Source organism: Halichoeres trimaculatus, unplaced genomic scaffold (assembly GCF_033239565.1).
Source record: "Halichoeres trimaculatus isolate MK-OKI-2021-1 unplaced genomic scaffold, fHalTri1.1 fHalTri1_scaffold_5, whole genome shotgun sequence".
Lineage (NCBI taxonomy): Eukaryota > Metazoa > Chordata > Actinopteri > Labriformes > Labridae > Halichoeres > Halichoeres trimaculatus.
Genome location: NW_027437183.1, coordinates 3,373,612 through 3,401,161, shown reverse-complemented (window position 1 = coordinate 3,401,161; position 27,550 = coordinate 3,373,612). Strand labels below are relative to the sequence as shown.

General features: G+C 40.6%; 1 protein-coding gene across 4 annotated transcripts in view; it reads right to left on the bottom strand.

Moving 5' to 3' along the window:
* Positions 1-11,662: 11,662 nt before the first annotated feature.
* Positions 11,663-27,550, bottom strand: part of grin1b (glutamate receptor, ionotropic, N-methyl D-aspartate 1b) — a 97,905-nt gene continuing 82,017 nt past the window's right edge. For 2 of the 4 annotated variants that reach the window (XM_074670066.1, XM_074670067.1), the window contains 2 exons: positions 16,205-16,306; positions 11,663-11,813 (listed from right to left, as the gene is read on the bottom strand). In XM_074670066.1, the coding sequence (XP_074526167.1) occupies positions 11,748-11,813; positions 16,205-16,306 (168 nt within the window). In that variant the 3' untranslated portion in view covers positions 11,663-11,747. The remainder of the gene's footprint in view (positions 11,814-16,204; positions 16,307-27,550) is intronic. The other 2 variants (XM_074670068.1, XM_074670069.1) reach the window with 1 other exon arrangement.

Below are 27,550 nucleotides of genomic sequence, written 5' to 3'. Positions count from 1 at the left end.
GATAGATTGTTTTGGATTGATGTACAGCTGATTTTGATTTCATTGAACTTAGTTATATTTCAGAACACACCAACCTGTTCAGCCTGGATGACGCATGATGGGAAACTCTCCTCACACTTCTCTAAAGCCTCATGCAAACTCATCAGTTTTTTACCGAGGTCAATCCTGGAGAAAGATAAAAATGCTTATCTTCGTTATTTGTTATGAAGTCTGCTCATTTAATGAATTCACCAAGAAATACCCTGAAACCATGAATAAGTGTGTAGAGTTAGGCAGTGCTTTACATTTAACACTTCTTTAAGAGAGAAAGATCAGTCAGGGACTTAGAGACGCTATTTGCTTTCTATGACTGCAGGAACTAGGGTCTGAGTTTCGTTCTGGGCTGACTTTGTAAGACTTCCTCACCTTTCAATGGATCTCTTCACCCGGGTGGCATGGATGGATGTGTCCCTGAGATAGAGACAGACCTTGTGACTTTTTTAATGCACTTACCATCTGTGTGTTTTCGTCACTGGAAGAATTTAGCTAAATGTAGGTGAAGTGGAGGATACCTTTGTGTTCGAGGTTGCAGGATCCTTTCACGAAACATTTGTTCAGACAGTCCTTTTAGGCGGTGCAGTGCAGCAATGTCAGGGCCAAGCTCCTCCCATTCATCCTCCCTCACCTCTGTCAAACAAATTTGGCAACTCATGAGCAACATGACGCATTTTCTGACATCTTTGCTGACAGAGGTGGCAAGATGCACATGGTACATTTAGAAATAACAGTTGGGGTATTTATGTCAAAAAGGAACAGAGGTTTTCATAGTTTTCTTCTTTTCTTATTTCTCCCTGCCTGTAGAGAGAACACTTGGTCTGTTCATAGCCCTTTTTTTTTTAAACTGGAGACCTGAGAGCAGGATTGAATGTCTGACATGTTTTCTGGATTAAAGAATGTAATGATAAACTCAGCACAAACACTGAGAGAGTAAGTCTTCGTTTTTGAGGGACAGGGTAAAACAAATAATGAAGGCAGTCTTACCAAATTGTCCAGTGAGGTTGAGGAGGCTGAAAAAGAACAGGAGCTTCAGCGCCCTCCAGTTCCTTGTTGAACCTGCCATCTTGCTGCAAAACATTGGTTACATATCAATAGTTATATTGAGAAAATGTTTACAGCATCTTGAATATTCAACAAGCAGAGAGGCTGAAGGGTCAAAAAGAAAGAATCTGAGTGTGGGAGGAGTTCAGGCAAAACATCAGGGAACTCAAGAGGAGGAGGCTCAGGCTGTTCTCAGAAGACGGGTAAACCGCTGACCGAAAATGTTGTCTGGAGGTGAGGGGACCCTTTGAGAAGGTCCCGAATCTAGCTTAAATGTCCTCCTGGAAGGCAGGGTCTGAAGATCCAGGGAAAGCATTGCCTCGGTATTGTTTGAGGTGTGACAACAATCAAACTTTGCAAACTCAGTTTGTAGCATCGTCCGGTGTACAGGAAGTAAGCAGATTGTTTGGTGTTCCTCACAGCCTTGTGCTCCGAGACGTATCTGTAACGTGTAATGTTGGGGAATACTTGGTCCGTAGTCACAGAGCATCCCAAAGCTAAAAGTAGCTCTTAGTGCCTCATTCTTTGAAAAATCTTAAAATCCTTGAATTCATGAACACCCACCAACCCGCAGTGGTGGTTAACACCACCACTCCCGCTAGCCACTTTGGTGGGTTGAATTTTATATTATGTTTTATCAAATTGTAGTTTTCTGAAACAGCATCTAAAATACTAAACCAATTGCAATGTGAGACTACAACTACTACATCACTACAACTCCAATGAGCACTGCGTGCGCACAGTGTTGGCTCGTTAGTCCATTCATGCAGCCTTATGCTGATGTACTACTGAGAGGAGCTCAGACTCCAACTCCAGCTTGGACGGCCGAATGCCACAGACACACCAGACGCGAATTTGCAAAGACACGTGTCGGAATTACATACAACGTCAATGCAAAGACGCATATGGAAACAAATTCGCCCCGGACAGCGCGTTGGACGCATGTGACGCAACGTGTATGGACGGTCAAGCACGTTTAGTGCGTCAAATGTCTCTAGGCCCGAGTTGGAAATATTGAACTTTTGACGCAAATTTGCGCGAGGCTGTGCTGTGGCAGCCAATCAGCGATGACATTTGTGTGGTATGTCATCATCCAGGGTTATATGATACGACGTGTGTACTCTACAGAGACCGCAAAAAAAGGAGCAGGCTTGGTTGATAGTGGCTGAGGAGACAGGTTTTGAAGTTAAGTTCTGTAGATATTCGTTTCCAGCTGGATTTGCCTGCATGGGTCATCACTGAGTCCGACTGTGTTTTCCTCAGTGGAGTTTTGTCGTAAAAGATGGTAGAGCCTCAGGGACACCCATGTCCTGTCTTTCCTTGACCCCTTCATTATCCCCAGGGAGACCTCCAGGGAACATGGGTTGGGGGGTCGAGGATTAGGTCACAGAGAACAACCATGCAGGGCCAGTAGAGGTGGATTACCAGGGAGAGGCAGCAGGCCCTTCAGGGATCGAGTGTAGAGGTTTGTTGAGAGATGAATATGCACACACATAAAGCGTTAGCGCGTCGCCTATCAGCTTGTCAAAATAGTCCAGCGTCCAGCCTTGGGCGTTATGACCCGGCGGGTCATAGGCGTGATGCGGGTTGAAAATCGCCAATTGGCATCTGGTGTGGCCGCGGCATGAGAGCTCCTGGTGTTAAGCACTTGATAACGCTATTTGGAGGAATAAAAGTTCACTCGTGTCTTCTTCACTCTCTGTTGTGAACTGTTTTTCAGGATTTAAGTCACAAACTAGAGTTAAACTCCTGCAACTTTTTTAAAGTGAGGACGTTTATCTAATGGCACTCATTTAAGCCTTGGTCATGTCCTACTAGTACTCATCTACCAACTCCAACCTCACCAAGCAGAGCTAACGTAATCTCACTCTTCATTTTATTGATTGACTCTCAAGTTTGAACAGACCACTGCAGAATAACTGCTGACTGTGGGTTGGAGTCAACATTATCACAAACAGCTTAAACTTTGTTTTAGCCTTTAGCTCGTGCTCTATCGTTTTCCTTTTTCTTCTGCTCCTCTGACCTTTAGTCAGCCAGTGTAGTGTCTTCAAAGAGATTTCCGGTCTGTGTGCCAAAAATGAATGTGTGGGTTTACACAGATGCTGGGAAATCTAATTTTGAAAAAAAAAAAAAAAAGGTTTGGCACTGATGATCGTATTTTAAAATGTGAATTATGAACTGACATGTAAAAGTGAGACTATTTCAACATCACTTATAAAATCCTCACAGGGCCTCTAAATACCCCACAATCTCCACAAGACCAAGAAGATTTGGTGACTTTCCCTCAAGTTGTCACATTAGTTTAAGAATTGCTCCAGCTTCTCAAACACTTACTTCAACATTGGTTTTGTTCCTTCTTGCTCTGAATACAGTGAAACATCAGCTACAAAAAGTCACGTTATCTTATTTTATTGGGGTTATCAGCAAAGTCTAGATCTCCTCTTTTCTCTCCAGCTGGTTCACACACAGAGAATTGCAGTTTTACTTTTAGCAGCTTCTCAATTTTGATTTTAGACAACATTAAAAAGTTTACGAGCAGTACTTACTGGACAGGGTGGTTTGGACTGCCAGTTGTATGTTCAGCCTTTGGTAAATGAAGGTAAATGTGTTGTGCTTAGCAGACCTTTAGACTGAAAGTTAATATTTATTTTATCTCCTGTGAACAAAGCTGCAGCCGAAGGATTGTACAACCAACAGATAAATACCAAAGAGAACGTTTTGGCTTTCATTTGATGAATTTGCGACAGCGGATGTTTGAAAGTGTATAAAATGTCAGAGATGAGATCACCCCCGGTCCTGCCATGACACACGCAGGGAAGAAGAATCCTAAATGTCAACATATTCTACACACTACCTTTAAAACTCTCCAATAATGTAAGCCAGCCTGGTCTTAGATAATTCAGTTTTTAATAGGTAATTTAGCACAAACAAAAGAATGTTCTCCATCCATAGGTGAACCAACAATTCTTCAATTATTCAAAAAAAACAAAAACAAAATGAACAAACATGTAAATATATGGTTTCATTAAACAGCAGTTTTAAATGTTCAGAATAATAATTCTAGCACAAATCTGACAGAAACTCCTTTAAACTCCAGTAAATGTTCATTTATTATTGAAAACTTTAATCTCAATATATGAGCTTCAGTATACGCTGTACACAAGTTTGGTCACACTTAAACACTTAATATATCTGTATTTACCTACGAATGTATCACCACATGACTTCCTGTTTCTGCAGGAGCCTCACTACTACGCGTCATGTCCCGTCTAAAGTGTTTGAAGCACACGGTCGGACCAGCAAGACGAGGCGTCACTTGTTCTGGTCTCGATGGGAAAACCTGACAAAAGCAGTTTCTGGTGAAATCATAAGATACTTGACTCCCTCTTTAACATTTGAGAAAATAGATATTATATACACAACTTTGGATGACCAATCAGAAAGCAAACTTCAGTAAAATACAGCACAAACTCACGTTGGTCACTCTTCAGCTTTCTTTCGCTGCACAGAGGGAGCGGGGAGCAAAACATCTTTCTCTACAGCTTCTGTGTTCATAGACGTAAAAATCCTAAGAATCCAAAAATGTGAGCGTACAGAAAAGACTTCTCTACTCAACGGCAGTTTAATGTGACCATAGCGCTTTAACAAACTGACCTCAGATCAGTTCACATGTGATTATAGATTAAATATAAACAGTGAGACGATATAGTCATCTGAACAACAGCAGGGAAAAAATACATAGTTACATCAGTGCTTTAAAGAAAGAAAAAAGCATCAAAACTTCAGGACATCATCGTGTGACGTCACATTGTGACATCTGTATATATTACTGTGAGGGTGAGCTGCACAAACTGAGCCACTTTAAAATAACACGATTAGTAACTTCAATAACATTTACAAAAACAACCTCTTGTGTGTTCATTTTATCATGTTGATTATTTCTGGTTTTGTAAAGGATCTTGTTATCGTTTGTTGTCTGCATGTAGCTATAAATCTTGAAATATTACTTCAAAGAGGTGGGGATTGGGGGGTACCCTTAACAACAGGAATCTATAATACATCCCAGTATCTGAGTTACAGATTGTAAAATCAGCCCTAAGAGTATCACAAGAGCCACTCACAGAGGATCAGATTGGCACAAAGCTGCTAGCTAGCTAGACACAGAATAAGCATTACAGTAGCTTTAGCCTGTTTAGAAGTAACAGGTAGAAAGGAAGGGGGAGGTGTGCTCTCCCTGCCTCAGGCTTTGGCATTCCACGTAGGCACATGGAAAGGCAAGGAGCTTTGAAACAGAGCCGTACAGCCAAACTTAACTCGTTGATATTTGATGGGAGAGCTCCTGACTGAAATACTAGCATCATCATGTTGGGCCAGAACTGACAGCTGCACAATTACTTGTCATCTGTGACATGAAGTGCATTGCATTGTGGGAAGGAAAATGGCAGACATCCAGCAGCATTAGCATCACATTCTACTAATCCTGCGACTTCAAGTTATTGCACCAAATATACATGTTGTACTCGTGTGTACAGCTTTACTTCCAGCTATTTTAACCTCATTTACACTGAAAAACTCTTCTTTGAGTTTTGTGATTATTGATCCATGTCAGTTAATCTCAAACCTTTAAACTAAAATTTCAAGGCACTGTTTCCTAATAGTTTCAATTGAACACTTTTAATACAATAGTTTGTTTTTCATGGATAAGATTAGACTCATGTTAGAGTGGCTCAGGATGCTTGATAGTGTAAGTCAGAGATAAGTAAAAGAAGTAGAATAAAGTTTTGATGTTCAGCAGGACTCACCTAACACTGACAGCTTTTTATCGGCTCTATTCCATATTAAACCATTTAAATAACCCAAACAGAAATAAGTCAGAGAAATGAAAATCTCAGTGATATAATCCCAGTTTAAAGTGAATCATGTGCAGCTCCCCTTTTTAACAGCATCAGTTTTACATGTGTGCAAGTGAAGTGAGCCAAACAAACAAACAAACATCACTGAGAACAGAGAAAAGTTTGTGTTCAGCCTCTGACTGTTCACAGATAGAAACAGCTGGACGGTAAAAATACGCCTACTTCAGGTCACATTCAAAAACAACCAGGTCATTTCTGATGCAAACTGAGTTTTAAACATGAAACATGAGAATCAGCCTGCAGAGATGAGAACGATTGTTCCAGTAAACCTCAAACATTTAAATACCAAATATGCAATCTGATTTGTTAGCATCAGAGGCTAATGATCAAATAATATGTTAATCTTAATACACTGTCACTTTAAATAGACAGATAGCAACTTTTGGACTAGCCAACCAGTCTGCAAAAATCACTTTTACTAGTTTCCTGAGTGTGTAGCTAACACTAGCAGAGCTAGCACCAGCAGCCAGTCAACATCCTCATGCCTGTATTGGTTCCTCATTACTCTGTTCGAGTGGTTATATGTTAGTTTTACAAACACTTTATCCCCGTTTACTACATCAAAATACCTACACACAAACATCTGTCATCTGTGCCTGTTTACATCTAGGTAGTAGATAATTACAGTGTTATTGGAACTGTCCCAAGCCAGCGTCAAGTGGCTGTTTTACAGCTTGAACACATCACATAAGCAGCACTCTGACTACTATTAAAGTTACAAATTCATCTAACTAGCGTTTATTACACTGACTTTTGAGAGTGATGATGTTTACTCCAGTGAACAAACAACCCAATTAAATACTGTTATAAATGTAAATGTATCACTTGCTTGCTGAACAAAAGTTTGAGCTGCAGCATAATTTAAAAGATTAAGAAGAAAAGAAAGCTAAAATAACTATGAGAACTAAATTAAGTATCTAGAGACCTTGTATGGCCAAACGCGTGGTATCCTGTATGATGTGAAAACAAGAGGTTGAAAAGTCACAAGTTGTTGATTTAGCAAATCTTAAAGTATTCTGTGTGGGCATTTATGGCTACTCTTGGTCTTAAAAGCTTTAAAAATGAACATTTTGTGTATTTTATTGTTATTTGGAGACAGAAATAAGAGTTCAAGAAGCAAAGTACACAAAGATATGAGGATCCTGAACAGTTTTTTGCAGTGATCTGCTCACTTCCTAATGCTGACTGATGATCTGTAATGTTGCTGGTGTAAGCATTAGCTTGAGAGGGATATTAGGGATATAAATCAAATGGGTATTTGTATCAAATATCCAGGCTAGTATTTAGGATGAGTTTTGATTTTTTTATACTCAAAATAACTTTTCCATACCAAAATACTGAATCGTTAAAATTAACCGTGACTGTCAAAAAGTATTTTTACGTTTAATTCTTATCCTCAGTTAGTATATTAGATATTAGCAACAACAGAAGATGTGTTTTTTTAATAGTAACTTTCCTTTCTTTCAGACGTAAACACATGCTACATGGAATTAGTATTACTATCAAGACAGTCTTTTATGGTCTGAAGCTGTTATTACTGTGATGATACTAACATCAACTTAGGACTTATAAGTTTTTAAAATCTGGGACCTGTTTGTTCATATGTAAATTGACCTGCTAGCTAACATGATTCTGCAACTTGAGAGGGTGAAATAACCATGAGAAGCCTGATTTAGGTTGTTAGCATTACTTATGTTGATTTACGTCATAAACAAACAACGCGAAGACATCAACTGAACTGTTAGCCTGATAAGGTCCTATCAAATACGTTATTGAATCTGATCTCTTTGAAACTCAGGGGACCGCGCTGCTAACAGCTGACTGCATTCATGTGTCCAAAACTTCCATTTCAAAACTACCTTAACACTTTTACAACCCACCTTAGATTCTTGCCCTTTACGCTGTGTCGGATTTTATCAGGGTCATACAAACCGTCAGTGATGCTCACTGTATTCTGTACCCTAAAAATACCCAGCTCAGGCTTTGACAGATGTACATGGAAGGGCAGGGAGCTCCCACAAAGCTGTACCTGTCTACGATTTCACGTTGTTATGCTAAAGCAACACAACTGTTACTGTTAGCTTCAGCTTGGGTTAGCATTGCCTGCAGTAGCCCTACAAGTCTGGCTTATTTTTAAAGATAATGTCACCAAGTTGTTCTAACTTCAAGCTTCACCTGACATGTTAGGTTTGGTGTTATCCAGCTGGAAATAAAACACTGAAAATGACATCACCATTATTATACATCGCCAGCCTTATTAGATGCTATCTGAGCTTTAGCCACAAGTATTTCTTTGTAAGGTTGGTTTTGGTTGCTTACATTCAGGTACTTTATCCATACCATTCCCTCTAGTGGTAGAATGTGTTGCTATTTCGCTTAAAAGGCGTTTTTGCTTGTTCCAACATTTGTCGTACACATTTGCACATAATTAATAAATATATGAAAGAGAAGCAGAAGTTTTCTGGTTGTTTATGTTTGCTGAGGGTTTGTAGATTTGTCTCTGCAGGCTGATTTGTAAAGAATGAGGAGTTGTGGAGATCAAATGCGTGTGAAATAACACATTTTAAAGTAATATGAAGGTGTTCTCAGTGAGGCTCTCGGCTCAGGCTGTCTGATTTTTTTTCGTGCACACATGTATTTTTCAAAGAACACATTTCGTAAGTTTGACTAAAGAGACGGCAGCTACATCGCTTCTGCAGCGTGAAAACCTCGTGACTCCATCGGGCCTGTGTGAACAGGCCGACCAGGAGTTAGGAGGTTTTCACAGGACATCAGTTTCTGGCAGGTGGGAGTTACAGTGTCGTTGAGGTAGACAGAGACTGACATCTTCAGCAGAGACACAGTGGAAAGTGGAGCAGTGTCTACATATCCCATCATGCCCTGGGACCATCAGGGGGACGGTGGGCGGAGCCTCTGGTTCAGGAAGTTATTGTTAGGGTTCAAAGCCACATCTGTGACAGATGCAACTGAATACTTTTGTATGTAGTGGCATTCAGGTCACACAAACAGCACAACTGAGCTGTCAGATCAAAACTAGTTTTAGAATCGAAGAGGACGACTAATTTAAGTTTGTGTTAAAGTAATTAACATTACAAAAAAAAACGCTTACGTGTTCGTACACTTGTTCAACCACAAATTTTAGCTGTGACTTTTTGAAACAGGTTCAGTAGGAATTTGTTACATTGGCTAAATACATTTTTGGGCCCAGTATTAGAAAATTGCAGATTGAATGTACTAAAAACTTAATTTGTTGGTTCTGGCTAAAGACATTTGGACAGGATGAATCCACAACATGTTCAAAGTTTTAATTAAATAATTATAGAATTATAAACACAAAATGTATCAATGTATAAAAACCTAAAATTAATACATTTTTTGTCATTGTTGGACCAAACATTGACAAAGTGATGATATTTACTGTGAAATAATAAGAGAAAGCAGAATAAAAACTTAAAAAGGGATGTTACGTTTATTTTTTTAGACTTTAAATTGTCCTTCTTATACCTCAGAAAGCTCTTCTTTTAAAAGTTAAGCGGAATTTTTGACAAGCTAAGTCTTTAAAATCTTTTTATAAACTAAGAATTACAGTTAATAATAATACATAATTCGTAAATAATTCTTCATTTACCGATAAAATCTAGAATAATTCAAGTCATAATTGTTCATCTGAGTAGTAGGAGTGGATGGTTACAGGGGCGGAGAGAGAACAACCAGCGTTTCCTGACTCACTGAACCAACCTGTGAGGTTCCTTCAAAGCAGACCACAGGACAGCTTCCAAAGACTTCATTACCCATGAGTCTCAGCTGTGAGAAGCCTTGAAATACATTCAGACAGTGGCCATGTTTTTTTGATATCACACCCAGAATGAGAAGCTCAATGTTTTTTCTTTCTGACTGAGCAGTAACCTCCAGTTTTACGATGTGAAGCCTGATCCAAATTCTTGACTGCAGTTTCTTAAGCGTCCACTAGAGGTTGACTGTAGAAACACCAGAAACCGCATACACACCCATTTAGAAAAGCCGATCTTTACAACAGCTCGGTTCAAAACACGTTTTGGTCTAAACTAAATGCTAACTAAATGCTATGTTGTAATTATGTAATTAATGTTACTGCCAGCTCTTTTAGCTTGGTTATAGAGTTTCTCCATCTAAAGCAAACTTCAACACAAGATTTCTTTGATTATCCTGCTTCAGTGTACGCCATAAGGACAAAAAAATTAAATAAATCTACAGAGATGAAACTCTTCCTGTTTGATTACTTACCTCTCACTGATAAACAACACCAGCAGTTTCTAAAAAGAAACAAATCAGAGTTTCAACTCAGGTTTCGTGATAAAAAAGGCCGACCTAAAAACAACACAACTCATTTTGTGATGTAGGCTTTGGTTACTGAGTATTTCTTTTTTAAGCTCTGTTTTTATTTTCTATTTCATCTAAATTTTCATCGTTTGCACCAGAAAAGCAATTACCTCATTTGCTGGCAACTTAGAAGCACTCAAATTTATGCTAACAGTCATTTTTCTAGTTTTTCAAAGCACAGAGCTACTACACAACTGATTTTACGCTCTTTTTTTTAGAAATTATCACAACTGTCTCCAGACACTGCTCAGTCCTACACTGTCAATAACTTCGCCACAAAAAAACATTGTCGATCGGCAAGTGATGATGGGTTTTGTCAAAGTACTGCACACTTACAACTTGCAAAGAGGAACAAAGTAGTTCAATAACTAAACCTGAACCCCCCACTCTGAGCTTGATATCCAAGAAGACGGTCACCGTGTGATGGATCCACACAGGTTGCTTCAGTGAGCTTGGAAATGGCCGCAGTTCTGGGTTAAAGGTACTTCCTGTCCCAGAGGCTCAGATCACCGATCACACCCTGATCATGGATCAGGACTGATCAACAGGTTCCCTATGGATGGACAGGCAACCAGTCAACTGGGATCCTGATCAACGGACAGGATTCCCAGTCGAGTTACCAACCAGTCAGTGAGTGTGAGATCCATCCTGATTAATCAGAAGGCGCCAGATTGACGTAAAAAGTCTCAAATGATTGATTGATGGTTCCTTATCCATCCATAGGTACCTGATCAATCAACACATTCCTGATCCATCAACAGATCTTCTTTGTTTGTTTCCGCTCGGAGGAAACGCCTGATATCTGGAATTCGAGTTTTCCGGCAAAACAAACCAAGTCGAGAACTGGACGGTGGGATCGACTAGGCAGTGCGATCAGTCAGCGTGAGGAAGAGGAAACAGAATGAACTGTACAACATCGATGACATCAAAAGAAAACCAGCTTCAAAAGTTTGTTTCAGAAGAAAGACCCTCTGGTTGGAGGAGGCAGACGGCTACAAGCGGAGCAAGGCGAGTATTTGTGTGTGTGTGTGTGTGTGTGTGTGTGTGTGTGTGTGTGTGTGTGTGTGTGTGTGAGTGTGTGTGTGTGTTTGTTTAGGGCTTGGGAAAACAGATGGATTGTGTTTTGTGTGTGTGTGTGTGTGTGTGTGTGTGTGTGTGTGTGTGTTGGCACAGAGAGATGCCATCATATTCTCCTTCCTGTCTCAGAGGGATTCAGTCCGTCTGTCTGTGTATGTTTACATGATGCCTGTTTGTTTATATAATGTGTGTGTGTGTGCGTGTGTCCAGAGGGTCTATATATATATTTGTCTGTGTGTGTATATGTGTGTGTGTATGTGTGTGTGTGTGTGTGTGTGTGTGTAAGAGGCTCAGCAGCAGCAGTGAAGCTCTTTCCATCTCTCAGACCACGGTGCTGACGGAGGGATCTGATAGGTTGAGCTGGCCAGTGATGTCAGTCGGGTACGGCTACAAAGAGAGGGACAAAAAGGGCAGAGAGAGAGAAGCAAAGGAAACAGATCCATTAATCCAAAACCTTCAACACCCACCTCAGAGCCTCGAGGGCAGGCCTATGATTCTGCCTCACTGTAGCTGCACTGGACACATTGTCTGGAGGTTTTGATTCAAAAATAAAGAAAATCAATAAAGAGTTAAAGATTTATCTAAAAATTAAGGCCCATTTTCTATGTAAATTTTGAATGCCCCTCCCTCCAATTGTCCTCCAAGGTCAAAATGACCCCAGCCTGGTTTGACTTATGTAATTAAGGACACATAGTCCTTTAAAGTTAAAAGGTCTACTCTGTTTTGTGATGACAAAAGATTTCATTTGGGGTCAAAATTACCCCAGAAGACAACATCCACCGTTATGGTCCCAGAAAGTCAAAGAACTCTTGCCAACTTTGCTTGCGTTTTCTCTACTTTGCCAATGACATGCAACAGATTGAAGTTGTGAGGCATGGAAGCCACACTGCTAATGTTTGCTAGCTTAACTGTTATGGCGTCTGCACATTTCTCAAAGGCATTATTAGTTCATACAGACGAGTTGTTTTCTTATTTTGTGCTTAGTGCAGGGCGAAATAGTAAATGCGCTAACCCTGCTAGCTTTGTTGTTTTCCCCATTGTATACTGTTAGCATTGTGCTAAGCAAGGATTATCATTCTTCTGCTTGTACTGTCTTATTATTGTCCTGTTGTTTGCAGAATGATTTAATCTGTCTTTATGGAAATTTTTGGGGGCTTTTGCAGTTTTATTTCCATCTTTTGAGCAGTCTAAAGAACGCACAGCACTCCTGTGTGAAGTCTGCAGCAGATACACACTTTTCAGATGTAGAAACCTATAAAAAGCTGTAAACCGAGCGATGCTGGAGTAAAAGCCGGATGTTTTATCTTCTGCTAAATTAAACATATGTTCACATGTAATATGACCTCAGCTTTGCCACAGGGAGCATTAATCTTTAATATCTCAGAGCAAAGCAGCAGAGGTCTGTTTGAAAGGGACCTACATACGAAGAGGAGATGTTAAGTCTTGTATTGTTGAGGTTGTGTTAATGTTCTGTTGCTCTGGCACTTTTTGTGCCTTTTGCTGCCATAGAAACAGATGTGAGAGCTCAATAAGCACTGGCTAGTTTTTCCTTTTTACAGTGAGGAACATTTGAGATCTGACTACTTTTTCCCACTTTTACAGCCAAGAAACAGAATCACTGCCACTGTAATCTAATCCTCCAGTTATTTGATACAGAACTGTCAGAAAACCATGTTATTGAGTCCCTTTGGATGTGTCACGCTGCTGGTTGCCATGTTTGGTGCCATTCCAGCAGCTCTCTCCAGGGACTGAACGAACAGCAAATTTGTGTCACATGTCACAAATCATCTTGTTGATTCGTTATTTACACCCCAATTCTGAAAGAGTTGAGGCGTTGGGTAAAATACTGTTGTATCATGAACATGATGGCTTGCAAAACACTTCAACTATTTTTTTTATTTTTATTTTTTTACAAAATATACAAAGTTAAAACTGAAATATGTTCTTGTTTTATGGAAAAGGAACATATTCCAACTAATGTGGATAACTTGCAAACAATTAACTAACATGACTGGGTATAAAAAAAGCTCCCTCAGAAAGGCTGAGATGGCTTGTTTCTTAATGTTCATGATAACTGTTGAAATTGGGTTTGAGCTTTTATTTTGAAGTCGAGGTTTGCCTCTTACTACCAGCAGCAACCTCAGGTCAAAAACTACGAAACCTATTCTAATAACTGTAGATCCAGAAAAACTGGAGACTTTTCTGATCCTGAGCCAATTAAACATAGACCGAGGCGAAGTGAGAAACAAATCAGAACTTGGCATTCTTTTTGGAAATCATGGACACTGTTAAAATGAGGAGCAAAGAAGGAACAATGTTTGACTTTAAAATCCAGAAAATGGTGTTAATATGATTTGCAAACCATCAAATTCTGTTTTTATCAACACTTTACACAGCTTCTCCATTTCTTTTGAACAGATGGTGTTTGTCCTACGTCACTGTATAATGAAAGGCCTTTCATACACTGCAAAAAAATGAGTAATTATGAGTAAAAATTGTCTATTAGACTTCATATAATCCACATTCACCTGACAAAACATGAAAAATGTGTAATTTCAAGATATGAAAAGACTAAAATAACAGGTTATTTCTCGTAAAGGTTAAAAAATATCTTCCAATGAGACATTCTTCTTCTTTTGCACTTGTCAGCTGAATGTGGCTCATATAAAGACATTTTTTTCTCAAAACATAAGACAAACAATGGCTTCAATTTCAGTATTTGCAATTGGATTTATGCGTAAGGCGTAAATACTTGCTGCAGCAGTTTTTGGAGTTCCCCTAGGCTCTATGTTCGGTCCTCCAGTTTTTTTTTTGTTTGTTTTTGTTTTTTTGTTTCTTTGTTCATGTAATAAGATATTCTTAGTAAAAGAAATAAGACAAGTACATTTCCTTACCCCAGTGGCAGATTTTTTTAACCCCTTAAACATTATTCAGGCATCATTTTGCCTTTTAGCATCTTGAAATGAGACATTTTTCTGGATGTGTCACTTGCTTGGATTTAGTTTTTGCAGTGTGGTTGGGAACACCAAGGCACATTTGGGGGTCACCTTGAAGTTTTTTGATGCATTTAATAGACTGACTTATTTGTAAGTTGAGAGGAGAACCCAAACATTGAAGAATAAATGTAGAAAGAGCGTCAGACTGAGTCTGAGCAGGAAGCTGTGAGTGCTTTCAGGCTACAGGTCGGTCGTGCTTGCAGAGGAGGACAGAGGCAGTGTGTGTGTAGTACAGCATGTAGTCTGGACACCATTCAAATCCACTGAGAGAGGAAAAACACTCATATAGAAAATAAAGAGATGATCACAAAGAGAAATGAGCCCCTCCATCACCCCTGAGTGATCAATACAGCCCCCTGTCACTGCACCAAAACACGCTTCCCAAGCTGCGAAACACGTGTTTGAACGTTCAGTGACAGACGCTGTGAGATCCCTGAGAACAGACTCCTGAGGGCCTCCTGCTCCATTTTCAATCCCTTCACTTAAAATGCAAAATGGCCGACTGCTGTGGGTTTAAAAGACAGAAAACCAGCACAGGAGATTTGGCACGTTTCAGATCTCCGCATCGTGTTGAGGTTGTGAAACACATCTCACAAGCTGAACAGGATGAGAGCTGAGAGAACAAACCCTCCCTGTCCTCTGTGGAGGTGAAACACCTCTTTCAAAGGAGCGTTAACAACCTTTTTAAGGAGGAGGGAAATACATCCCTCAGGTTTTGGCTCAAAAGTGATGATTTTCTTCCAAACTGAGGCTGAAAATAAAAATGTGATGCAGGCGACGGCGGCCACAGATGGGTCAAAACCATCAACACTGATGACAGAAATGATCCAGAGTTATAGATTTTTAATGAAGTCAGTTTGACTCAGGCAGAGATTCCCGTTGGATGAGCAGAGCTGTAAAAATGTCATTTATTAGCCGGAGGAGAAGCCATTTACGCTCAGACGCATCATCGCGTCCGACAGCTTTAATTCACCAGCTCCTAAAAGTGTCGCCTCCATCCGAAGCTGAAAATGAGACAAGTTAGAGGACAAACAGGTTTCTGCAGGCTACCTGAGAGGACAAGAGCGGCTGTTAGAGGAAGAATAAAGAGTCTCTGAAAGGCTCATGGGAAACTTTTGGCGAGATGAAGGGACAGAAAGATGACAGGAAAGGAAGGACAGGAAAAACAACAGAGCAGGGAGGACAAGGAGACAGACAAGACGGAGACAAAGCCACAGGACGGAGACAGACAGAGAGGAGGGATGAGAGGACAAAAGGTCCACAGGAGAGAAGAGACCACACAGTCTGACCCTCTTCACTTCTCCTTTGCAAGAGGACGACTCTCACAGTGTGAGAAAGAAAACCCCGGAAACAACACGAGTCCTGACCTGAGCTGACGGATCAAAGCGGACGCTTTCTGTCTTCAATCTGTTTCCTCTAGTCTGTCTTTTGTCTGTCTGTCTCTCTGAGGGACAGATGAGTTGGTGAAGGCCAGAAGGCAAAGATGGCTGACTGACAGACGGGCGGCCATGATGAGTCAGCAAGGAGATGATGGAGCTGGGGATGAGATGAGAGGAGCCAGAGCAGAGGAGAAGAGTGGAGAGGGAGGAGGTGAGGGGCGGGGATGATGAGAAGAAAGAAAAATGACAAAATAAATTTTACTGATGGGAGAAAATGGGACAAAGATAGAAGAGAGTGACTGAAGAGCAAGAGGAGACAGGGAAACATGAGCGTGAGGAGAGATGGAGGATGAGAGGGAGACAGAAGGAGGAGGAGGAGGGTAGGTGGTCTTCATCTCCTTACCGTGGTGTCCCCGGAGGCCCTACGGCGTTTGAGGTCGGAGGTCGAAGTGATGGACCTAAAAGAGGTTTTGGGCTCGGGCTCTGCTCTACCACTTTTCCTATCCTAAAATGAATGATACGATAGGTGCACACACACATTAACACACGCAGCAGAGACACTCACTGAGCGCTGCTACACGACTACACACCTCGGTCCCTGTGGACTCTCGAGTCATGTGGTGTCAGGTGGATCTGTTTCAGTCAGTGTTACATGAGAGAACAGTTTAGCTACGCTACCAAACACAAAACAAACACACACATAGAATAGAGCAGATCAGAAACTTAGAGCAGGTACCACGATAAACTGAGCGGGTTGGGGTGTAATCGGATAACAGCATGTTTACATCACAGTAAATACAGTGTAGCGTGTACACCGTAACATACCATCTACACGGTATGTGACCTGTGTAGCTGTAGAACAGTGTACTGACTGTGAATAATGTATGTGCATTAAATTGCAGTGAAGACTTTCTGTTTGGTGTTGATTACAGTGACCCCTGTGGTCAGAATCGGTAGTGTTTTTCTTGTAAAAAGACTCTGTTTCCCATAAGCACCGTTACCCCAGGCTCAGACTGGATCCTGTGTGGGTCCGGTGCGGCTCCGGCATGTAATCCATATCATTACAATCACTGTTGTAGGCTAACATTAGCCTGCGCAGTGCGAATCTGGTTGCACGAGCCATCAGAACAACGCAAACAATCCGCAAAAACTATTTTTCACGGATGCCAGAGAGGGTCTGCATCAAGCTGAATGAAATATAACGAGCTATACAGGAAGTGAAATGCCGGGTGTTCTTCAAAATAAAATCAGAGTACAAACAATTGTAACTTGACTTATTTTTGACCGCACACGCAACTATGGCAAATATGTCTATTGTTTACATGTACTTCCTATTATGGGGCTTGTTCTACTTGCTGTTACTCTCGCAAGTGCCGTTTCCAATGTGAGTGGCAGCTTGCGGAAAATCTGCACTGAATATGCACTGCAACCATTCTGGAGCCAATGTGAGCGTGGCGTTACCCACTGCTGTAAAGACGCGACTCTTGTTAAGGTGAGCATTTGATCCTCTTTTAACACTACTATTCCTTGTTAACCTTTCCCAGGATGCAAGGCGGCAAGGAAGTTTATCTATTAGCAGTTGTAGTGCTATCGTTTGAAAGGTGATAACAATCAGGGTAGTTTAGTGTCCAGAAGGTGAGCAGACTATCTGTTTAGTGTCACACCGGGGATACGCCAGATCCCGCTCTGCTCTGTCACTCCCACCATCTCCACTCCATTGCGTTGCGGTAGGTTGGAGCCCTCCGGATCAGACATGCTAGCCTCCTATGTTGCCAAACGCCAGAGCAACAATGTGTCAATTTCCAAAAAGCAGATCAACCGGGGAAGGAAGTTGTGCACACTTTCAAAATAAAATAATTAACTTGACTCCAACGGCAAACCAACGTAATTAGCAGTGTCAGACCAGGGGTCGACAGGTTTGAGGTTTTACAGCCCAACATGAACCAGGAGAGGATCATCGTTGGGGTGGGAATTCAGGGGAGTTCTCGGTCTGTGACTTTTGAGTCTGATTTTGGACCTGAGCCCGGTTCCAGGTTAGGTGCAAGAATGGGGCATTTCCATTTCAGTGGTGTTGCCAGCTTCTCTGTACAGAAATTAGCTATTGGCTGTCCAAGAATTTACCCCAGTGACGTCAACGCCTAATTCACGTATGTGGTCCTCAACGCCATGACTGAACTTTCTTCTGTCGATTCTTGTTTTTAATGATTAACAGCGTCCTAACTTTCTTGGAAGTGGGGTGGTAGAATCAAATCAACGAAGATTAGAATCATTTATATACATTACAATTTATTATCATAATAGCACTGATAATTTTATTAATGCAGATGTAGCTCTGGCATGTGTGTGTGTGTGGTGTGTGTGGAGTGTAATGTGTGAGTGGTACTGACCATCTGCTGATTATATAACCCATTGCCCGCGCACACTCTTTCTGCCTCACTGAACAAATGTACATCACTACCTGCCTACAGTATGTCCTGGCAGAGTGTGTGTGTGTGTGTGTGTGTGTGTGTGTGTGTGTGTGTGTGTGTGTGTGTGTGTGTGTGTGTGTGTGTGTGTGTGTGTGTGTGTGTGTGTGTGTGTGTGTGTGTGTGTCCTGCAGGCTTGTTCCTGTTTCAGATGAAGTGACGTTTCAGTAAAACACGAGGGCTCTGCCGTGTTTTACTGCCGATCCAAACACACAGCGGCACATAAATCAACAACATGAGGCTCAAACACGGGAAAACAACAGGAAGTGTGTGACATAAAGCGAAATAAAACACAACCTGGGGGATGGGCTGGATGGAGGGAGCGGGGGAGGACAAAGATGGCGGGTGAGGGCAGAATGAAGCCGGGATGATCCTGGACACATCAGATCATTATACCAGCTCTCTGCTGCTATAACGCCATCTGTCACACTGTGTGTGTACATATAACACGGGGAGGGGGGGCAGCAACACATGGGCGATGATCAACAGGGTGTCACCTCTAACATTATATCAAAACATCATCAATCTGACCTTTGACCCCTCGCAGTAAGATATACACCTTTTAGGAATCTGAGTCTGGATCGTAACCCCAGATGAGCCAGTCGACCGTCAGGTCCTGTTTTCTTTTTTGGCCTTGGTGTCACATGTTCTTACAGACTGAGTAAGAAGGGCTTTTCTAAACTTGACCGGGCTGAAAGAAAGCCAATCCTCACAATTGGTTTTTGCATGAGCACTGGTCTCCCGACCAAAAAAGGAAGACCAAGTGCACACACGTGTGACATTTGTAAATCCAGGGTTACCGCCCAGACAAGACCATACCAGGGCTGGGTATCACTTCCCAAAGTAAGTGAAAGGCACTAATGGACATGTAGCATACTTTTGTATATTCCTTCTGCCATTGCTTTATAAGGGACTGGGATTTGGACAACCTGCTGAAATACTGAGATAATTTTAATTCATATCATCAACAATATCAGTCGTCTATAGTTTTAGTTGATATAGCTGTTAGTGCTAATGCAAGCAGTATTTCAACGTTTATTTACAGCAAAGACTGTGTAAACCCTAGATGTTTCTAAGGTGGACCTTTGAAACTCATTATTGGTGGTTAAGCAGCAACCTCTGATCCAAAAATATTGTTAGCTTCAGCCAACCAAGGACAGTCAGACATTTACTTTCCACATACACTCACTGGCCACTTTATTAGGTACACCTGTCCAACTGCTCGTTAATGCAAATTTCTAATCAGCCAATCACATGGCAGCAACTCAATGCATTTAGGCATGTAGACATGGTCAAGACGATCTGCTGCAGTTCAAAGCGAGCATCAGAATGGGGAAGAAAGGTGATTTAAGGGACTTTGACCAGACAGGCTGGTTACACTGAGGCTACAATTCACACAGCAACACCAAAACTGGACAATAGAAGATTGGAAAAACGTTGCCTGGTCTGATGAGTCTGGATTTCTGCTCCACATTCAGATGGTAGGGTCAGAATTTGGCCTCAACAACATGAAAGCATGGATCCATCCTGCCTTGTATCAACGGTTCAGGCTGCTGCTGCTGGTGTGATGGTGTGGGGGATATTTTCTTGGCTCACTTTGGGCCCCTTAGTACCAACTGAGCATGGTTTAAAGTCCACAGCCTACCTGAGTATTGTTGCTGACCATGTCCATCCCTTTATGAGCACAGTGTACCCATCTTCTGATGGCTACTTCCAGCAGGATAACGCTCCATGTCATAAAGCTGGAACCATCTCAGACTGGTTTCTTCAACATGACAATGAGTACCCTGTACTCAAATGTCCTCCACAGTCCCCAGATCTCAATCCAATAGAGCACCTTTGGGATGTGGTGGAACAGGAGATTCTCATCATGGATGTTCAGACGACAAATCTGCAGCAACTGTGTGATGCTATCATGTCAATATGGACCAAACTCTCTGAGGAATGTTTCCAGTACCTTGTTGAAGCTATGTCATCAAGGATTAAGGCAGTTCTGAAGGCAAAAGGGGGTCCAACCCGGTACTAGCAAGGTGTACCTAAAGGAGTGGCCGTTGAGTGTATTTCTGGTATCAAGGTAACCCAAACCTAACATCATTTCAATATAACAGACATACTGAACACAAAATGCTCCCCCTGGTGGCTGGCTGCAGTTTGGGTAAAACATTCTGTCTCCCCAGTCATTCCAGATGAGCTGTGGTCAAACTTTAAAAAATAAATACCCCTGATAGAAATGATTCTTACATCTGTATGCTGTGGGGATATGAAGATATTATAGGCTGTGTTGTGTTCAAGTCATCTTTTCTCTAAAAAGCTTTATTTTCATTAGTTATACGAGGTTTAAACAAGGCTTTATGTCATGTTTAACAATGTTTGACAGCCGACGTTATTGCATAGTTTTTAGGGAACAGTAAGATACGTTGGGAGGGAGAGCCAAAAAGAGATTAGACTGGAAAGAAACTGTATATATTTATCTTTATATTTGTCAAGCGGCTCCACTGAGATTCTCTCAGAGTCGTTCATAGTCTCTAATTGACTCTGCAGACTCTGGCTGTGACGCCTACTTTGGCTCCAAAACTGTACGATGGTAAAAGGTGGAGCCATGTTGTTTATTCCATATACAGTCTATGGTTCAAACTGAATGCTATACAACATTAAAACTCGCATTAATCCCTCAGGACTGTGAGATTGAATTGAATCATTATTGTTGAATTCAGTCTTCTTAACGTGTTAGAAAATCCTCTTCAGTGAAACACTTGCAGACTTATTTAGTAATTGACTTCATCTCTCTGCTTCTTTCTTCTCTGCTCTGTTTACTCCTCCTCTCTGCTATCACAGCACTCTTCATGGTTTTATCCAATAAAGAGTCTCAGAAAAAGGAAAAGAAGCTCTTAGACTGATAAATGCTTGGTAAACAAGAGAGTTAGCCTGATGAAAACTAAGACAGAAAGTCTGCAGAGTTTTTAAAGTTGGATCAGTATGATAATGTTTCCCCAGAGTTTCCTGTGATCACATTTAAAGCTAACACTTTGTGCATATTTAACTTCAGCGCAGCAGATTTATTCATTGTGAGTGAGGCTCTCTGTTTGAGACTTGAAGAAAAATACACAGCATTACCAGAAATCTTATTTATATGTTAATATTTAAAGAGCTTACAAATGTTTTTTTAATATATATAATACCCAGCCCTGGTTTGGATTATTTAAAACTTCAACATGAAAACATAATCAAACACATTGATTAGAAACGAGGAGCACAGTTTCCTCTGGAGACCCCAACAGCACAAAACCCAAAGATTAAACGTGAAGAGAGATCAAACGGCACATGAACACATTTCTAGACCCATTTTTACATCCATCAAACGTGAAAGTCCAGCAGCAACAAAACAGTGGAAGACTTTGATCATCAGTAAAGAAAGACACATGAAATATAAATACATCTAAAAACACCATAAAGGCTGTTTCTCTCTTTATGATTCAGCTTCAACCAGAAATCATTAAACATTCACCTCTGAAGTATCCTGATCTGAAGCTTGCTATATTTATTGTACTGTACTCTACTGTACTCAAAAACTCCACTGAAACATCAACGTGTTGAAGTCAGGATATGAGAAAAACAAATTTAGGTCTAAATATAGTCAATGAAAAAGTTATTTAAATAAGACAGGCCAACACCAGCTAGTGTGAAAGAGGGGGTTCAACAACGTTGTACTGGTTATTCTGCTAATAGTCGCGCGAGGATAAGATTAGGAGTAGAAAGGTAATTAGAAAAAAGTTTTGGAAAACAGGCATAATTTTTTATCTTTATTTTGTCCCTCTGGTGCCTCTGTAGTATATTTTTTATTATTAACAGCTTCAAGAAACAGGAACTGATTTTAGAAAACCCTTATTTGTTATGATTTGGCGCTATACAAATAAAGATTGATTGATTTCAGCCTCATTGTAGCTGCTGTTTCTTTAAGAGAATCTCGTTCCCTCTGATTGGCCAGCTCTCTGGAGGCCTGTTGGGGGTGGAGCTACTGGCAGACCTTGGTGTTTGAGGCCAGCTCCCCCAACATGACATGAACTTGTTGATAGATCCTTATGTGATGATGTCACTGATTAGTCAAGTCTCGTGGAAACCTCATTGAAATCTCGTGGTAATGTTCGAACGGACCATTTTGGGCAATTTAGAGATTGTTATCACCAAACTATTTATTTTAGTCAATGTTTCATCATCATGACTCCAGTTTTGTTTGGGCTTCATTTTATTTCTTAAACGGGTTGATTAAAATAGTTGTGTGAATTTCATATGACTTATTTTTTAACAGGTTTTTTACAAATTATTGGAAGAAGATTTAATTTTCTTTTTTAGAATAAAAATCATTTGAAGAGGCGTTTCACTCAGCTCTTAAATATATATAATTTAGCTGAAACTTTTTAGATTTTTATTTTTTTTTAGACTTTTCTTTATTACTTTTTCTTCATGTTTTGTTTTATTTAATTAACCTGAGAATTTCAGGAATATTTGAGAAACAAGAAAGCTGTGTCTGATTGTAATTCACCCCCTCCGGTGATCCACAGCACCCTCTAGGGAAACCTTTCTGTATTGCTATTGGGATCAAACATAATTCTGAGCATTTAGTTAAATAATAATTTAACTTGTGTAATATTTGTCTCCTCAGCCCTCCTGTGATATTCATCCTCTCTGAATGAAACAAAACTTATCCCTTAGTAAGGTTTAAAAAGTGGAAGAACAATGAGGAGAAATACTTTAATATATTCTTGTCTGTAGAGTGTAAACTCATAAATAATGCTCTTCTTCCTCCTCTGTTAAACATGTATCTGTTGCTCCGTCTGGCTCCATGTATCGGTCTAAAAATGGTTCAAATCTTCAGCTTATTTACATCCTCGCTCACATTTCTCTCTGAGCCGCTGTGTGTTTTAATCCAGCTCTGCTAGCTCCTCGCCTTAAGACACAGCTGTTTGAAGTGCTAATCATCCTCTGCTAGCAGTTAGCCTTTAGCAGCTAGCGTTTGATGTGCTAATCCTGGCAGAGAAGTGATGATTATTAATGTGTTTCAGTCGCAGCTGCTGGCGAGGCCGCAGAACATCTGGAACAAAGACTTAAAACCAGACACAATCAGAGCAGGTCTCTTCAGCTGCATAGATTAACAGTTTGGTAATCTGAGGCAGCAGCGGCGCGTGAATCTGAGAATCTGCCATCACTGAACACTTTCTGCATTTCTTCAATCTAAGATCACTGTTTGCATGTTTCTGATCCAAGTTAGGGTTTTTTTTTCTCTCATAATAAACACAGCCATGAGGTAAACCTTTTTTTAGTTGCTTTGAATCTAGGGACAATTAACCTTGGTGTTTAACGCAAGCTAAAATGGACTTTATAATCATAGACTGTATAAAACATGGACATAGTCTCCCAACTTCACGTGTCTGTTTCTGAAACGGGAAATGAAGCAGATCGGCTATCACGGCCATATTGGTAGTGGCAAGATCTTCGCGTACAGCTATTGGGCTCTTGGTGGTCACGTGACCCTGAGCTGTGCCTCTGATTGGGCACAGTGTGTGCCGATAGTAAAATTAGCTATTCGGGCAGGAGACGTTTTTTGAACCAGGCTGTAAATAGGTTAATTTCTGCTTTGAAAACAGCTTTTTGTGGCTTGTAGTGTTTGTGACTTCCGGTACTTCCAGAGCCGGCCTCAAGTGGACACTCGAAAAACAGAAAGTTACCACTTGTTTTTAATACTGATCTCTGGAAATTTGATGTTTTCAAACAACACAAAAAAGCTGCAGCCTACTTTATCATCCTTAGTTAGCTGCTTAACTTTACTGAGGGTAAAAAAAGAAAATACTTTTAGAACAACAAAATGAGACCAGACTTTGCTGTTCTGGTAAGCTAACTTAAAGAGGGGGTTTCACGCTGTGTGTGGAAATGGTACATTCCTTAAAACAACACAACATCTTCATTAGATCACAAAGGAATCTCCTAACTAGCTTATGATATGTTGGAAAGGTGGAACACAGACAGGCCTCCAGAGTCAATCAGAGAGAAGGGGGTTTTTGGAGCAGGTTGCCTTAAAGAGACAGCAGCTTAAACAAAGCGTGTTGAGTTAAGGTTTTCTGAAACGCTGGGGTAGAGAAAAATGGGATTTTGTTGAGCTGTAAATCATGTAGCGATACTAAAGGGACACCAGATGGATAGTTTAGATCCACGTGATCGAGACTTACACATGCATAGAACGTAACTTTGTATTCCACCCTTTTGCAGTTTGTGCCCTATCTGAAACCCTTAAAAAAAATCCTGTTATACAACCATACTGTTAGTAAAATGTATTGTTGATATTTCATGGCCTTTTTTTCTGTAAAAAAAAAAACTGAAAAGGGTTATTTTTTCATGATTTATTTCATAAATAGTGTTATGTATTTTATTAATAGTGTTATTATTTATTTTCTGATTTTTTTCCTGTCAAGATCCCAGAAAGGGTCTTTAATATTTGGTTATGTGATGCTCTCTGGGAAACAATAAATATTTACGTTTGGACACCTCTGCGATCGTCTCACTTTTTTTTACAAACTGACCCTGGCCCCCCATCAGAGGAGGGAAAGGTTGTTTGGCCCTGACGGGAAAAGTTTGGGGACCCCTGGTTTAGAGACTGAAAATGCAGAATACCGCCTCTTTAAGTGATTTCATACTAGATCTGCTTCTTATTTGCCGTGTTATCAAATGTTAGAGGTGGCAGGGGCATTGTTGCTTTAGTCACACTCCTTGTATTGTACCCATGTCTTGTTGAATGTTGCTTTATGAAGCTACATTTTTTCATCGTACCAATCTCTGAGGTGATAGAAACTTTGTTGGTACATCAAATTTTATAAAAATGACAGTATACAGCTGCTGTGGTTAGTTTAAGAACTATCTAACGATGGTAAATGACCCCACACCCACAGGGGGCAGTGTTGTAATAAATCAGACTTTAGTTTGTCCTGTTACATTTAATGTAATTAACACATCAGTATTCACACCTTGGTGTCTCTTTGACGCTTTATTGGGTTTTAGTTTTAAATCAGTGCCTCATTGATTCTCTGTGTTTTTATTGGTCCGTCTAATGTGTGAGGTCATCATCTCCATAAATGACAAAGCCTGCTCCTTAAAAAAACACCTTTACAACCGTCTCCACCTCTGATAATTATGTTTACACTTCCCTGCATTATTTCAGAAATTTTTACTCCTGTATTTGACGTTTTTTGATGAGTGCAGCTCTGCTCGTGCTGCTCCGCTGCTTTGTTCCCCTACAGAGAGCAATAAAGCTTGATTTGATCTTTTACGAGCTCCAAAACTGCAGCTGCAGCTTTAATGACACACATCTATTTTCTCAAGGAGATACAAGGGTATTTGCTGGCAGCTGTAAAAGTTGAAAAGACGGACAGATTATGAGATAACGTCTCCCTGTGCGCAGACGACACTTTGGATGTCTTATTGGGGAGTTTCAAGCTTCTTGAAATTAGGAAAAAAAATAAGATTTCAGGGTTATTTTTGCCTTCCAATGTATCAAAACAAGATATTTTTCTTGACTTGTGGCTCATTTAAAGTCTAAAAAGACAAATTTTGGCTCAAACACTTGCTCTGATCTCAGTTATTGCAGTGTAAACACAACTCATAACAATGTGAATGCAGATGACTCAACCAAACATCAGGGGGTGTGCTGAGTCCTGAGGCAGAGGGAAAGCCAGGCCCGTTGAGCCCCAAACCGTGTGTTTTCAGAGCCAGGAAGCTGATTTCTTACTCTGAACTCATTACCTGGTGGGGAACAGGTTATGAAGGCTTGAAATTGATCGTAAAGCACTGTCATTTCATCAGCCGAGGACTCCCTGATGGAATATCAATCAGTCTGTGGACATTAAGAGTCTGGACCAGGTTAGGACTCGAGGGAAGGTGGAAGAAATGGAGCCAATGCAAAGTGCTGAAAACTGTAGTTCCTCCAGTTTCCACTTGAGGACAATGTTTTGTGAAACTGTGTGATTTCTAAATCCTTCTCTTGACAAAATGCGAGCACTTCTTTAAGATGACGTAGGCTCTAAAGGGGTCTACAGATCCTGACACTGAAAACCAGAGGTGGGGGACTCGAGTCACGTGACTTAACTTGAGTCAGACTCAAAAATCTGAGGAATTGAGACGTGCTTGGCTATCACTGATAAAAGATTTGACTTGACCTGGTCTTCATGGCTTCACAGTTAGGTTATGTTAGAAATCTGTGTTTTATTATGAAACACAATGGCTGGATTCTATGCTGTAGCACGCTGTACAGGCTAACAGCGGTCAAGAATGCATTAATTTGGGTTCAAGGATTACGTTGTTGATGGCGGTATGAAGAGAACAGCGGTATGTGAGGTCTGCTGCTCAAAAATCAGTGACACGACCACCACAACATCCTACTTCGTCCATCACTTCAGAACCCAAAAGAAAGGTAAGCTACACAAATGTATCTTTTAGCTAGCAGCTACAGCTGTTAGAAAGCTAATGCTAACACTAACATAGCTTAGACATATGTGTATATGTCTTCTCAATGAAATGCAGAGTAAAAGTGTCTTTAGCTAACTTATTAGCTTGTCACTTGGGTCAAACATTAACTAAAAAGGTAACATTTGCTAACATAAATGCTAATGTAGTTTATTAAGCTAATGTTAAGGGCCAATCCCAATTTTTACCCCTTCTCCTTGGCCCTCTGTCTCAAGGGCCAAAGAGAAGCGGTAAAAAACAACAACTTATTTTTGAAACAAGACGCCACTCTATCCCAGCTACGTCATCACCTCTCGTCGCTAGCTGGCTGTCAAAGTCAGAGCGACTGTTTCTTCACTTCCAAACAAAACACATTTTTACGAATAAACCAATGTCAGATTGGGCTGACTAACTCGCAGCAAACATGTAACAACACAACCCTTCTCGAGCCGGCGTTAAAAACACTTAAGGGGGAAACTTTCAGGGAACCTGAAAACAACAAAAGCGCAACTATCTCCCGAATAATGCCTCCGAACACAGTCTTTTCTAATCCTAAATAATTAAAAAATCCCAACCTAACGGAAATTAACCTGCTTCTCCTTCTTGAGTCCTTTTAAATTTTCTTTCCCACAGTTTTTTTCCCACAACGGAAAACGCCGTAAATCCTCCAAGAAACAAAGGGTAAGCCACACAGAAAAAAAAACGAAACCCCAAATTTTGTGATTAATTAACCTAAAAGAACACTTGTATACCAGGAAAAGTGCCAAAAAAAAGACGCTCTCACCACACCCAGAGAA